Source organism: Ceratosolen solmsi, unplaced genomic scaffold, assembly GCF_000503995.2.
Source record: "Ceratosolen solmsi marchali unplaced genomic scaffold, CerSol_1.0 scaffold14, whole genome shotgun sequence".
NCBI classification, from domain to species: domain Eukaryota; kingdom Metazoa; phylum Arthropoda; class Insecta; order Hymenoptera; family Agaonidae; genus Ceratosolen; species Ceratosolen solmsi.
Window position 1 is genome coordinate 3,009,506 of NW_011948420.1, and position 14,376 is coordinate 3,023,881.

Sequence of the window (14,376 nt, forward strand, 5' to 3'; positions counted from 1 at the left end):
AATAATGTAATTTAAATATCTTTTTAACCTTCTTACTTTTATCAACGTAATAATTTGTCGATGTTTTTATAAAAACATCTAATAAATACTTTATCGAACTTATTTACTTTATCTTTTGATGAATTGAGTACAATTTTTTTCATAAATCTACTACAAAATTCATATATAATATTTAAATAATATTGGACAAGAGTATGAATGATATTATTTCAGGCATTTTGATTTATAATTATTTCAAGAATCTGTAAGAATTATTAAAATATATTATTTATTGCTTAATCATTTACTTGTCCTTAAATATTTTAATATAAATATTGTATCAGAACAAGTTTTTGGTTTTTACTTAAAAACGTTTCAAAATAAAATTAATTTTATTATTATTTTTTTAATAGTTAGTTATGTGATTGAAAAAATCTTATTTAAATTTTGATATTTTCAATATATGAAAAAAAACAGAATATAAAGTTACGTGGTCTGTATATATATAACTTCATTGTTGGATTAAATAAATACATAAATAAAAATATTTTTAGAAAAAGTTATATTCATATAAATTAAAATATATTTTATGATAATTTTCATACTTTCAAATATAAAAAAGTAGGTTTTATTAATTACACATGAAAATGTTATCAGAAAATTTCATAGAAATATACTACACTAATAACATTTATTTAAAACAATATAAATAATTAAAATTATTAATATGTACAATATTTTAATAAAAATATATATATTTATAAATTAAAATAATATTTTATTTACACCAATTTATTAAACATGTTAGTCATTTTAATTGTTCTAGACCATGAATGAATTCTACTTAAAAAATAATATTTATTTTATTTATTCAATTTTATTTTATTCAATCAAAAAAAACTTATATAATAATATAACTTTAAGTTCAGTATTTAAATGTACGTGCGCGCGCGCGTGGCAGTGCGTACGTATGTATATTCTGGAAAAGTTTTCTTCATCAATAAAAATGAAATTTTTTAAAATGAAATCATATTTATTACAATATTTGTTTATACTGATATAAACGAATCTCCAGCCAAATTTTTCAAATCATTTTAATTAAGTACGTTATAGTATTATATATATACATAAATTTAAATATCAATAAATACCATTTGTTTATTATAAATATTTTAGAAGTCACAAATTAGTCATTTTTTTAATGTTTATAACTTTACTTCATATATATTAAAATGTAATGAAAACAACTAATAATATATATATAAATATACATTTAAGAAATAACTAAGATTTTTTTGTTTGCCTAAATTAAACTAAAAATTTCATCCCTTGAATTTATATGAAATTTTAATTTAAACAATATCATTACTAAATTATATATATTAATTATACTTTTTTACTTAAATATATAATTTATATAGTTTACAAAAATAATTCATATTCACCAATGCAAACTATGTTCTCAAATATCGTAGTAATTAATTCATTAATCTTATATGTAGATAAACATTAAATTTAACGATAAAATAATATTCAGCGGAGACAACGTGTTAATTATATTGTTTAAGAAAGTTTATTCACATTATAAAAGATAATATAATTTCATCAAAAAATAAATTGTAAATATTATAGATAATTTTTATTTAAAAATACAGCTTTATCTTATTTTAATAATTGCTACAATGGAAATAATTTTATATTTTAACTTTATCATTTTCCGTGTAATTTTTTGATACATTAAATTTTGTTTCTGTAGAATAAATTTATAAATAAATATCAGTATTTTAAGATTTTATAAAATTTGATAAATTTATTCAATTATAATTTTAAGTGTGTGTAAACATTCAAAATTTAAAACATCCAAAAAAAACAACAATATTTTATTACAACGTTGGTGTCCTAATATATATAATTAGTATTTTACAACATATTTATGTTTAATACAAGCATGTACTTTTAAAAAGATAAATGGTATTTAAATAAAAGGCAAACCCACAAGTAATTTCATAATTTACATACAATACCAATAGAATAAACATTATCAATAATACAAATATACAAATATTAAAATATTATAAGAAACATAAGAAGATTCTTCTATATTTATCCTCCCCAAATCTAATAATGTTCTTGAGTACCTTGTAGCATCTCTAGATGAGACAATAAAGTGTAAGTGCAATAAAATAGCTTATTAAAATATTCTTAAAATAAAGACAAAAGTTCATTTACATACATTTTTAATTACATAGTAGTTAGATAACAGTGATAAATTAACTACAAAATATTATTATTATTTACAATTATTAATTGTAAACATATATTCATAATTATTTCATATAATAAAAGCTGAGTGATAAAAACTAAAAATATTTGAAATGTTAGAAAGTTTTAAGCTAATAATTTAAAAAGAAAAAGTAGATTTTAATAATGAAATATTTTAATATAGTTTTATATATTTTACTTTATTTTAGATGTTATTATTCAATTATTTATCCGATTGAGGAAAAAAAATATTATAAAATTACCAAAGTGTTAAATTAAGGTAAAAGCATGTCAATATAAAAATTTCCAATAACTTCGTGATAATGGTTGAGTTTATATATATATATATATATCTTAATAAAATTTATTAGAATAAAAATGTATATCAAAAAAATATTTTTATTAATTAATCGATTTAGATCTATATTTAAAAATTATATTATTAGTTTTCATTAATAAATAAAATTTTTTTTCCAGAATATGAATAATTGATAATAATAGAATCGTACAAATTTAGTACAAACGAATAGTAAAAAAATGTTTATAATAAATAATAGAAGTATAACAATAAATGACCATGCATAATAAATTATATAATTATAATAAAAAGAACCATTTCCTAATCAGAAATCTAAAAATATTTAAATCATAAAAATTATTATGAATAGATCATCCAATCAAGTTGGCTGGAAATAAATAATATCAATTATATTATTAATTAAACATTATAAAGTAATCAACTTTAAATCTTCATAATATTTACAATTATTAAGCCGTGAATAATTGTCATTTTATACATTTATAAGTTCAGTAGTAATTAAATTAATTTAATTAAAAAATAATACGACACTCAAAAAATCTATTTATGATTACTGCGAACTAGTACTTCATATTTTAATATTTATAAACTAATGCTTCATATTTTATTTTTAACTTCTAATATTTCTGATAAAAGTTTAATGCTTCAATGATATATTTATTAATAATGAAAATAATCTAAAATAAATTTATCTTTATTAATAATTACAATATTAATGAGATAATCAATTTTTTGAATTTGTTGTTTTAATAAAATATATTACGATGACAATATATTAAGCTATCGGAATTTTTAATGATTAACGCAAGAAATAATTTCATATGGATTCGTTAATTTTTGTAATTTCAAAAATATTGCATAAATGCTTCTTACATTAAAATTTTATAAGATGTAAATACTTTCATACGAAAATTTCTCTTCTGGTTCATAGACATAAATAAACTATTTTATTATTTAATATTGTGAATTAAAAATGAATATTTTGTAATTTTTTTCAGAATATAAAAGTTTTTTTTAAAAAATCTTTTTTCGGAACTAATAAAAGTTATTGATTATCATGCTACATAATAAAAAATTTAAATGTATACATGTAATTTGAAAAATTAGAAAATTAAATATAAGTACTAAATATGTTTATTCTTTATAAGCAAAACATTTTTAATTTTATTATATTGTTAACTTCTTAATTAACAATATTTTATATATTAAAGCATATATTAATACATATAATACAAAAAAATACATAAAATAAATGTAGTATTTATAGGTATAGTATGTGGTATAAATGACTAGATTTAAGATATTCTCATACATGATTAAAAAATTATAATTCGAAGTTAATTATTAAAATGTTACGTGGCTAAGTAAACTGTCAAAAATTATTTAATGAATACATATTCAATAGAGAAAAATTTTAAATGTACACTATAAATTATCAATTATATTTGTTATGTTCTATTCCAAAATTTACTTATATTTACTATTATAATTACTTTTATTAACACAGTCATACCATATAATTTTTATTATTTTTGTTTTTAATACAGTTGTTTATTTGGAAACTTTTCATATTTAAAAAATATTATTTCATCTCCACAGTTTTCTTAAAGTACAACATTTTCTGAACTATTTTTATATCACACAAACATTTGTACGATAATTATCAAAGTTTTTACAAAAAATATAATTCACATTCCGAAAGAATATTCTACACTAACCATGTATATTGAATATCACATCGAGTGTAATGTAATAGAATTAATTTTATTAACTTATTAAAATTTTAACGTAAGCACTAAGAACATAAAAAGTTCATTTATCAAAATACATTAATAAGGAAATCTACTAAATATATATTGAATAATAAAATGTATTAATGACGCAGAGTATGTATTGATTGATGTTAATATATAACATGACTTTAATGTAGTATATTTTGAACATTAATTTTATGTTCAGTAAACTTGAAGCTTTACAGAAATTGTCTTTCTCACAACCGACAGTAATTAAATTCTAAGTCTTTATATAGCATTTGTTTAAAAAAAACGTATACATAAAATAAATAACTCTCATATAATAACAAAGAATACAATTTCAACTCAATTAAATACAATTAAAATTTTCTGTAAGTAAAATAGAATATTATGTGAATATATTAATGTAACAGTACTTTCATATTATAGTTCTGAAATGTCTTCAAATATTTAAATACAAAGAACATTAAATATATTTAAAAATTCCTGTCTTGAAAAAAAAATATATATGTTCAAAATTAATATAATTTTATATATAATATATAAACTTTTATTAAATTGTCAAAATTATTTGTTTTTTATGCAATGAACTTATTACTTTATTATTATTTTTATACTGAATGTTTTATTTGTTAAATAGTATAGTGTAAAGTGAAATTTATTCTTTATTTATTATAAATAATATAATTGTACCGAATAGAGAATTAGTTCTATAAGTTTTATTGTTTGAATTATTATACAATTATAAAGTGATAGTAGACAATAAAGTATATAAATAATATCAAGTACTAAAGATAACAAAATAGTGTTTAGATCTTTATTATGTTCTGAAAGTATTGCTTGTAATTATTTACAATAAATAAAAAAATATTAAATAACATTTTTATTTTCAATATCCAAAGGAGCATGTTATTGTACATACTTATCAAGATAATAAAAATTTAAGAAATTGAAAGTAATAATTGTATTTTATTGTTTTATTTAATTTCATTGTTTGAAAAAAATTAATTTTTTACTTTTCAGTAAATAGTGCAACAAAAAATCCGTTTAATTAATTATTATTAAATTATTTATAATTCTGAAATACATTTACAATAATTATTTAATAATTCCTATATTACAGTAAATGACCTATGAAAAAATCATTAATTTATAAATATGTCATTTACACTACAATACAATACTTAAGTAAATTGCAATGATCTTATTAAGTAATTTTATTAATGTAAACATATTAATGTAAGGAATAAAATATAAGCAAACAATTAAATTTACGACAAGGAAGGACATACAATCAATTATTCAAAACAAGTTGATTTTTTTTAAGTATTATTTCTATGTAATTATTATGTCAATATTACTCATTGGCGAAATTTATATCTTATATTGACATTGATCAACTAATATAAAAGAAAATAATTGCATTACAATACATTATTACAGCATATTATTCACTTCGGTTAACCTAATATTAACTAAAATATGATTTTTATCTTTGGATACTTCGTAACATGTCAACTGACGTATTTCTAATTAAATTCGAATTATTTGAATTATTTTGAGAAATGAGGTTGTTTGCTTGTCCTTGATAATTACTACTTCCTGATGCATGCCTAATCGTTGTACTTTGTTGCGGAACATTTACTGTGGATGTTCGATGTGAAAATTGGGAATGCGTTGTTGGTTCAGCGGATGAATTATTTGTTAATCCATTTTCAACAACTGATGTATGACTACCTGTAAATGTGCAATTAATATTTTATATAGTCTTATAGATTTTAAGATATTATTTTAACATTATTTTGGACTTCTAATTAAACATATTATAATACTTAAACTAATTTATTTTTGAATAAATATTGTTTTCTATAATGCTTACTAGTAGTCGATGGTGATGTTAATGGAATTGCTAGCCTAGCATTTACAGCAAGTAGGTGATCTCTCCTTTGCAACAAACTATTTACATTTTCTTCTAAGCGTAAATTTTCTGCTCTTAGTTGATGCAAACACGACAACAATGATGCGATATCAAAATGTTGCGCTTGATCCATAAGAAATTGACTACCTTGTTCCCACTGTCTTTCCAATAACTGATCCAATGTTTGAGGAATCGATCCACTTCCTAACACTCCGCTATTATTAGTTGTACCTGCGGTATTATTTGGAGAAAACACTGAAGAAAATGACGGTGTAGTTACAGCATTTTGATTGGCTTTAGCCGAAGCAATCACACGACTATGAAGCGGAGGCCCAACTAAATTCATTCCAGAATTAGTCGCTTCTGTGAAAATTGAATGTGCTTTCAATTCCTGTGAAAGAGTATCCGACATTTTTTGTGCCATTGATGATGTCGGATTCAGCTGATTACCTAACATATGAGGCGCACTGACACCATTGTCGAATAATTTTGATTCTTTCTCTTCTTTGGGTTGATATTTGGAATCCATTGGGGTATATTGTGCAGCATGTGAAAAATTTTGTTGTACAGACGTTGAACCACTAGTTTCATTTCCCCTCCTTTTTCGTCTCCCGGACACGGCACTGCTCATGCTTTCGGATCCAGGACTACTTGGAGGAGAATCTTTTACAGTTGGCCCCATATTATCACTAAAGCTAGATCGCATTTAAATTACTAATTGTCAGAAAGAAATCTTGAGTAAAATATGGTAATAGAATCACTGCAACAAACGATAGAATTTTGTCTCCGCAAAATATTCCGTTTTAAAATTCTATTTATTACTTTAATCTGCTGCTGATATAGCAAGCGATTAGCAAACAGACGATCCAAAATTACATTCCGAATTCATTTGTCCCTTCTGTACTTCAAAATTTCGCCCTAACGATAGACGATAACCACTTTCATCATTGATGAATACGAGCACCGCAAGTTAAGAAGATCCAGAGATAAGTCCTGAAAAATACAAAAAATTTAAGTATCAATAATTTTCTTTTAAATAAAGCAGCAGTTATAAGAAATTTCTAGAAAATGTCATCACTAAGTAATAATGGTAACGTTGCTGAAACTTTCATATTCTTTATTATTTTTCTTTATAATACACTATCTACAAATGGCTCATCGATAGTCCTATTTATTGTAGGAATTCAGATGCATTTATCACAATTAATTTGAAATTAAATAATTTTTTCAATTTCAAAAAGGTTTTATAAAATATTTTAATGAAATAAGTTTATACTTACTCTTTATCTGCCTTTAATGATGCAATTAAATCTATTATAAGTTATAAAGAGTTTCTAATAATTTCAAATTGGTTGATTGAAAATTACATCTGAAATACTACGTTGATAATTATATCAATGCATATTTTATAATTAGTATAAAAACAAATATAGTATAAAAGGAATTTTAAGAAGTTCAGCACTGTTTAAATTATTACTTAGTTTATTATTTTTTAATATGAGTATATATATATATATATATATATATAGCTATGTGTCTCAAAACTCTTTGCTTGTAAGAATAAAAAATTATTACTTATAAATTTAACATATTTTATTAATACTACTATGTCATAATTATCTAAAGGATTTAAATTTTCATTTTTTAAAATTATGTTATAATACGTTATAATGGGTATATAAAATAATTTTATATTAAACAAAATTAAGCCAGTCTTGAGACAACTACGTTACTGCTTTATTTAAAATAAAATTATCAAAACTTAATTTTCTGTTATTTTCAGAATTTAACACTAACTGTTTCAATTTAAAGAATATTATTCGGAAATTTCTTCAAACACAATATCCTACTTCACTTGGTAAGAATAGTTTTCAACAAATCACACCTTTTCAAACACAGCTTACAAATACTCACATTTTATTATCAAACAAAATTAAAATTTAAAAAATAATAACTTTTATGTTATTAAATATTAGACTTAAATTAAATCGCATTTATTCTTGTATAAATTATTTGTAAACAAAGGTATAGAAAAAACCTTATAAGAGTGTAGTATATTTTTATATGGTAAACTTGTTGGATCGTGTATGAATAAATTTGATTTTTTAATTATAATTACCACTGAAAACTTTCGATTATTTATAATAACAAAAACTTGACAATACATAAACTAACATTTTTGCTATTTTTTAAATAAAATCCTATTAGCGTCTTACTAAATTTATAACCCTTTTTAAAATTATTCTTAACGTACCACAATATTTATGAATTTCTGACAATAATAAATACCTTAGTAATTTTATAAATTACTAAATTGTTGGCTAAATTAAAACATCAATATTTATAACTATTTCAGTTATAATTTACATTTGTTACATTACTTCATTTATAATTAAGTAAATATTAAGATAAATATTAAAAACAGATTAAGATTCATTGATTTTATAAGTTATTAATTAATTAATTTGTGAAGATTCATTTGCATCATAAATATTTACAAAACCTGCTTGCTATATATAATAAACCTATTAATTTATTTCTGAATAAAAATATAGCATCAGTATCGTTTGTTATATCATTTTAATGGTTAATTTCGATTCAAGTATTTGATTTAATTTTATTTGCTATTTCTGACATGAAATGAATCCATAAACTTTTAATGATGCCTATCAATGTCTATAACGACTTTAGTCATTTTTTTTTAAAAAATATTTTTGTACGAAATTATTTTCAAGATAAAACAAAATCGATATCTTAAATTTTTAATTTACCTTGAAATTTTGTTTTCTGTTCTCCAATTTCTTTGCATTAAAATAGAGCGTAAATATATATTAGAATGTTATATTTTTAAAATACATTATTTCAAAATTTACTAAGAAACATCTTTTTATTCTAATTTATATGTATACTATAAACCAGTATCAATTACAAATCAAATTATATAAAATTATAATGGCAATGTAGTATCAGTAATTGACCATTATCATGTTTTACATCAATAGTAATGCAGCTTATAAATTATATATTTTCCTTCTAATTATTAAATAATATGGTCAAATTAATCTATAATATATATAAATCTTTTATATATATCTAATATATAGATATATAGATATATATATAATTAACTAAATTTGTAAATATACAAGATTTATAATGAAACACAATCATTATTTAAAATGTTTAAATACAGTTATTATTTTTACTCGCTTTAGGATCAGATTTGTCATCCTTGATAAAAAACAGAAATAATAACGTAGCAATAGTTGCCTCTAAAAATATAGATTAATAACAAATAAAAATATTAATAAATATTTATAATTAATGAAAAAAATTTTTAATAAAACTGAAATGTGAAAGTATATTAATCAATATGAAAATCTCAAAACATGATTATAATTTTATATGAATGTATTTACATAAAATTAATAATCTTCTGCTAGTAATCTTTTTATTTTTATTCAATATTTCAATATACATTTTAAAAGTTTATAATTATTTATTCTTATGAAAGTTAAATAATAATTATTAATTCATATCATATCATTCACATAAATATTTTTTCAAATAATTATAAATGTAACTTACCAAATTAAATTATAGCTCTCAAAAATTATATTAGCAAAAAACTATCATTTATGGCATTTTTCACAGACTATATATATATAGTGTATATTATATTATATTATAGTATTCACTTTGGTTGAGTTTGAGTAACTTATATTAAAATGAATTAATATATTATATTAATAGTAATTACAGAAAAGTACTTATGAAAAATAAAACTTTTTATCTATGAAATTATATTTATGAACTAATAAAAAAATAGTTTTCTATATTTTTCTTTGATAAATGCATTCTTATTTAAAAAGTAGATAAATATCAACAAAATGGCTGACAAACATTTTAAGGAGTATTTTAAAATATTATTGAATATTCTTTACATATTAATATATATATATATATATATATAACTTGTTTTTTTTTCAACTGTACTATGTATATTATAATTATACTTTTGAATGGTTAGTTATATTTTAATATAAAATTTTAAACATAGATTAAATCCAATGATTATAATCATTATTAAATTTGATTAAGAAACTCTTTATTCAAATTCAATTTCTATTATTACTCAATTGTATTTCATTTTTAAACTTCAATTTTAATATTTGATATTAATAACATTTGAGCTACTAAACTAGAAAATTGACAATACATTTAATAGATATATTTTTAGATTACAAAAAATACTATTAATAATGCATTGAAAATAATAAATAGATAATAATAATCAATAAAAACAAATGAAATTGATAAACTTATAAAAAAGCAATGTATATTCTACATTAATATAATATACTTTTAAAGATAAATTATAATAAATGGTATTGTAATAAAAGATAATAAATGGTTAGATACATAAAATTATAATGTTATTGCTGTTAAAAATAAAAAGGAAAATTAAAAAATAGCATATTTATCCAAAAATTTTTAATTTTAAAATTTTTTTCACTTAACCTAAAAAAGTTTACTAATGATACAAAATTGAAAATATACATTTTTTTTATTATATTGTAAAAAATAAAATATTATTTATAGAAAAATAATTATGACAAAAAATTTTTCAAAGATTTTAATTAAAATTAACTTCTATCTTAAAAAGTCATATTAAATCAGTTAAAAAGAATTTTCTAATAAACAATTAAATAATTTAAACTCTAATTAATTATATTAATAAGTAGTTTTTTTAATACACAGACATATATGGATCATCAGGATTTGCAGATATAAATCGTTGAAACATATTTTAAAATTTATAAAATTTTCATAGAAAGTTCAACAATCCACTTATAGAATTTTAATAAAGTCTAATATACTAAATACTATAGGCATAAGTAAAAAATTTAGTTTTATAGAATAAAAACAATTCAGCTATTAGTTCTGTCACTTAAATTAATAATTCAATTAAATTTCTCCCAATATTTTTGTTTAAATGGTGTATCAATAATCAAAAAGTAATAGGTGAAAGAGTATGTTAAATTACTAGCCGTATATATTACTTTGAGAGTTCAGTTTTTTATTATTCTCGAGAAAATAAGAATTAAATGACAATGATTGCTTTGTGTATTTTAAATTCTCATAGTTTAATGTGAAACAAATATGAAATGGATCATAAATTCTGTAATGTATACAAGCAATCAAAACAATAATAAAGAAAATCAAATAATAAAATAATTGAATATAGTATGAGGAAAAAATATTCTAACAAGTGCATAGAACATCGGCTAAAATACGAAGGTTGTCGGATCATTACGAAATTTTGCTGACGCCTATAAATGCAAATGTTGGCGCTACGCAGTTTTAAAATAAAAAAAATATATTAAAAATAATAAAAAGAAACTACACCTAACCTATAAAAATGCAGGATAAACGAATTGTTTTCAATTTTCATTTGTATAAAATATTTCATCAATTAAATGAATATAACTAAATAAGGACAAAAAACTATTAAAAAATGATAGGATAGCAATGAGATCGCGTGGGACATTAAAGGGAGCAAATGCACAGAAAACACATTATGTATAAAACAAAGATGGCGACATGGAGATGGTTGCGTATATTTCATAGCTCCTTAGTGCACTCTTATCCCCTTTGGTCACATTTAAAGCAAGCCGATGATGGCCAATGTATTTCTCGAAGTTGACTCACCTGAGCATTCGTCTGAGCCACGGTTTCGCTTGTCGCGTTCCTTCCTTTAGGTCGGTTGTTCCAGTAAGGATGAGGCCACCGGCCGAAACGAATGCTAAGATTATCTATCGGAGAATGACCGAATCGTCCGAATTAAGAAAAATGTATGACAGAGACCGAGATCCCGAAGCAGAAAACACCCGGGCGCGGAAGCCACAGCACAGTCGTGCACAGTCACGCATTCACACGAGTGGGACGTGCGCGGGGATGATTTCTCTCATTCTGCTGCTTCGAGTGGTGCAAGTGGCGACATCACGCGATTGAGCGGGCTAGACGACAACTTGACCGTCTTATCGTTGCCTCGACTTCGTCCAAATCTAATGGCGGCCCAATTTATTTACTCAATAGATTATCGGCTCGAAGTGTGCTGTCATCTACTGGCTGGCATTTCTACTTTTGTTAAAATGCGGCGGTGACGACGGCAACAAGTCAATCGACTAAGCTAATTTAATTAAAGGATAATCCCTCCGATCATAAATTGCTTATTATTTAGCAACGTTATTGTAGATTCATTATTAATAACCTTCTAGTCGAGATAAAAATTTCTTCATAAATCCAGATAAATAGTACGAATGAGTGAAATTATTTGGAAGTTGAAATGTAGGAAGGCAATAATTTTTTAAGCACAAAATATATTTTGCGATAAAAATAAATTATTAGTAATCTCAGATATTGTAGGATATTAAACTAATTGTATACTAAAATACTTATTTTTAATAGTATCAATTTATATTAATTTTCATAAACATTGTAAATATTGTTTTGATATATTGATTTTTTATCTGATTTGCTTGAAAATATTCATTTGAAAATAGTTTATTCCATTGCCATTTGTATATTATTGTAGAAGCATAAGTTTTACATATTAACCAACTTAAAATAAAGTTATAACTATTATTTATCTACAACTATTTTTATGAGGATATTTTTATGAATATTATGAGGTTTCAACGCACCAACTGTTAAAATCTAACTTATAGCTGATTTGGCAAAGTGCGTCATCTCACTATCGAGCAATTCTAAGTGTATTAAAATAGTTGAGCTCATCAGATATGAAAAAACATTTATCATTGTAATCCGATAACAGTATCCGGCGATGGAAAGTAAAGAAGAGTTTTGTCATTATTAGTTTAGTTAGTTGCATTAATTATATATGTAAAAGCGTTTAAAACATAACGATAGAATCAAAAATATTCCAAAATCATGGAGTATATGAATTTCAACTTAAGTATAATAGATTTCCGTAAAATTAATTAAAATTTCTATAATACATTGAAAACGTAGATTATTTTCAGGTACAAAATTAATAATATTTTGGGATAATTGTTATCATCTATTCAAATAAAAAAAAATCATTATAAACTACCGGAAACATTATTAGTTCTTTTGAATAAATTAAATTATTTACATGTATTAACAATGTATTATTTTTAAATTATATCGTTATACTTTCATATAAAAAAAAGATTATCATAAATATAACAAATAGTGAATGTACAGGTAATGGATCAGAAATCAAAATTAATCTTGTTCAGTCAAGCGAATACTTACATAAGCAATAACAATTCATTGAACTACTTTATGTTATACTTTACCATAAACAGTACAAGAAAAATATGGTAAGGTTTAATTAAAATATAAAATTTATTAATAGCTGCACTTGTTAATAATAGTATTTTTTTCAATAAAATTATTTCTTGCGTTTTATAAAATAATAATTTAAATTTAACCACATATTATGATTTATTCTTATTAAATGTTTGTAAAATTATTATTTTTATTTGTAACACAAAATAAAAATTCAAATACTATTTAGAACTGAATATTAATATAAGCAACACAAATTAAACATTAAAAGTCAGCTTGTTTTTCGTTCGGTTACAATATCCATTATATAATTACTGCATCATCGAAAATATTATAAAATACAATATTTGTTTAATAAACTGTTCAATGTTGTTTTAAACACATTCAATAAGTTGCTAAATGATACGAACATTTAATGTTTGACAATTTAATATAAGCATTTTTAATGAAGAAATATTTATTAGAATGTTTATATGAATCAAAATTCGACTTAGTAGAATTTTAATTTAATAAATTACCATATTTAAATTGCATTCATTTACAATAAAACTAAGAAAAGAATTTTTTGTATTTATACATTAGTTTCTTAAAAAATACAAATTATACATATTTATGTGTGATGTAAAGTTATAAATTCATTAATGATTCATTTAAACTGCAGAAAAAAAGTAAACATTTAATCGTACAAATTATCACAATTATTATCCAAAATAAAAATATTACGTATTACGTACCAATAAATATTTTTAGTTACTTTCTATACATTTCTCTTGTTTAAAAAATTACACAAATTTCAAATGAATATT

At 21.5% G+C, this 14,376-nt stretch overlaps 1 protein-coding gene across 1 annotated transcript; it reads right to left on the reverse strand.

Annotated features, from left to right (window-relative positions):
* Window positions 1-5,706: 5,706 nt before the first annotated feature.
* Alh (coiled coil domain containing protein Alhambra) lies at window positions 5,707-12,258 on the reverse strand. Its single transcript, XM_011497996.1, has 3 exons — window positions 11,945-12,258; window positions 6,194-7,225; window positions 5,707-6,051 (listed from the first exon to the last, which is right to left on the reverse strand). The coding sequence occupies exons 2-3, from the start codon at window positions 6,936-6,938 to the stop codon at window positions 5,804-5,806; spliced, it is 993 nt and encodes a 330-aa protein (XP_011496298.1). The 5' UTR covers window positions 6,939-7,225; window positions 11,945-12,258; the 3' UTR covers window positions 5,707-5,803.
* Between the last annotated feature and the right edge of the window lie 2,118 nt (window positions 12,259-14,376).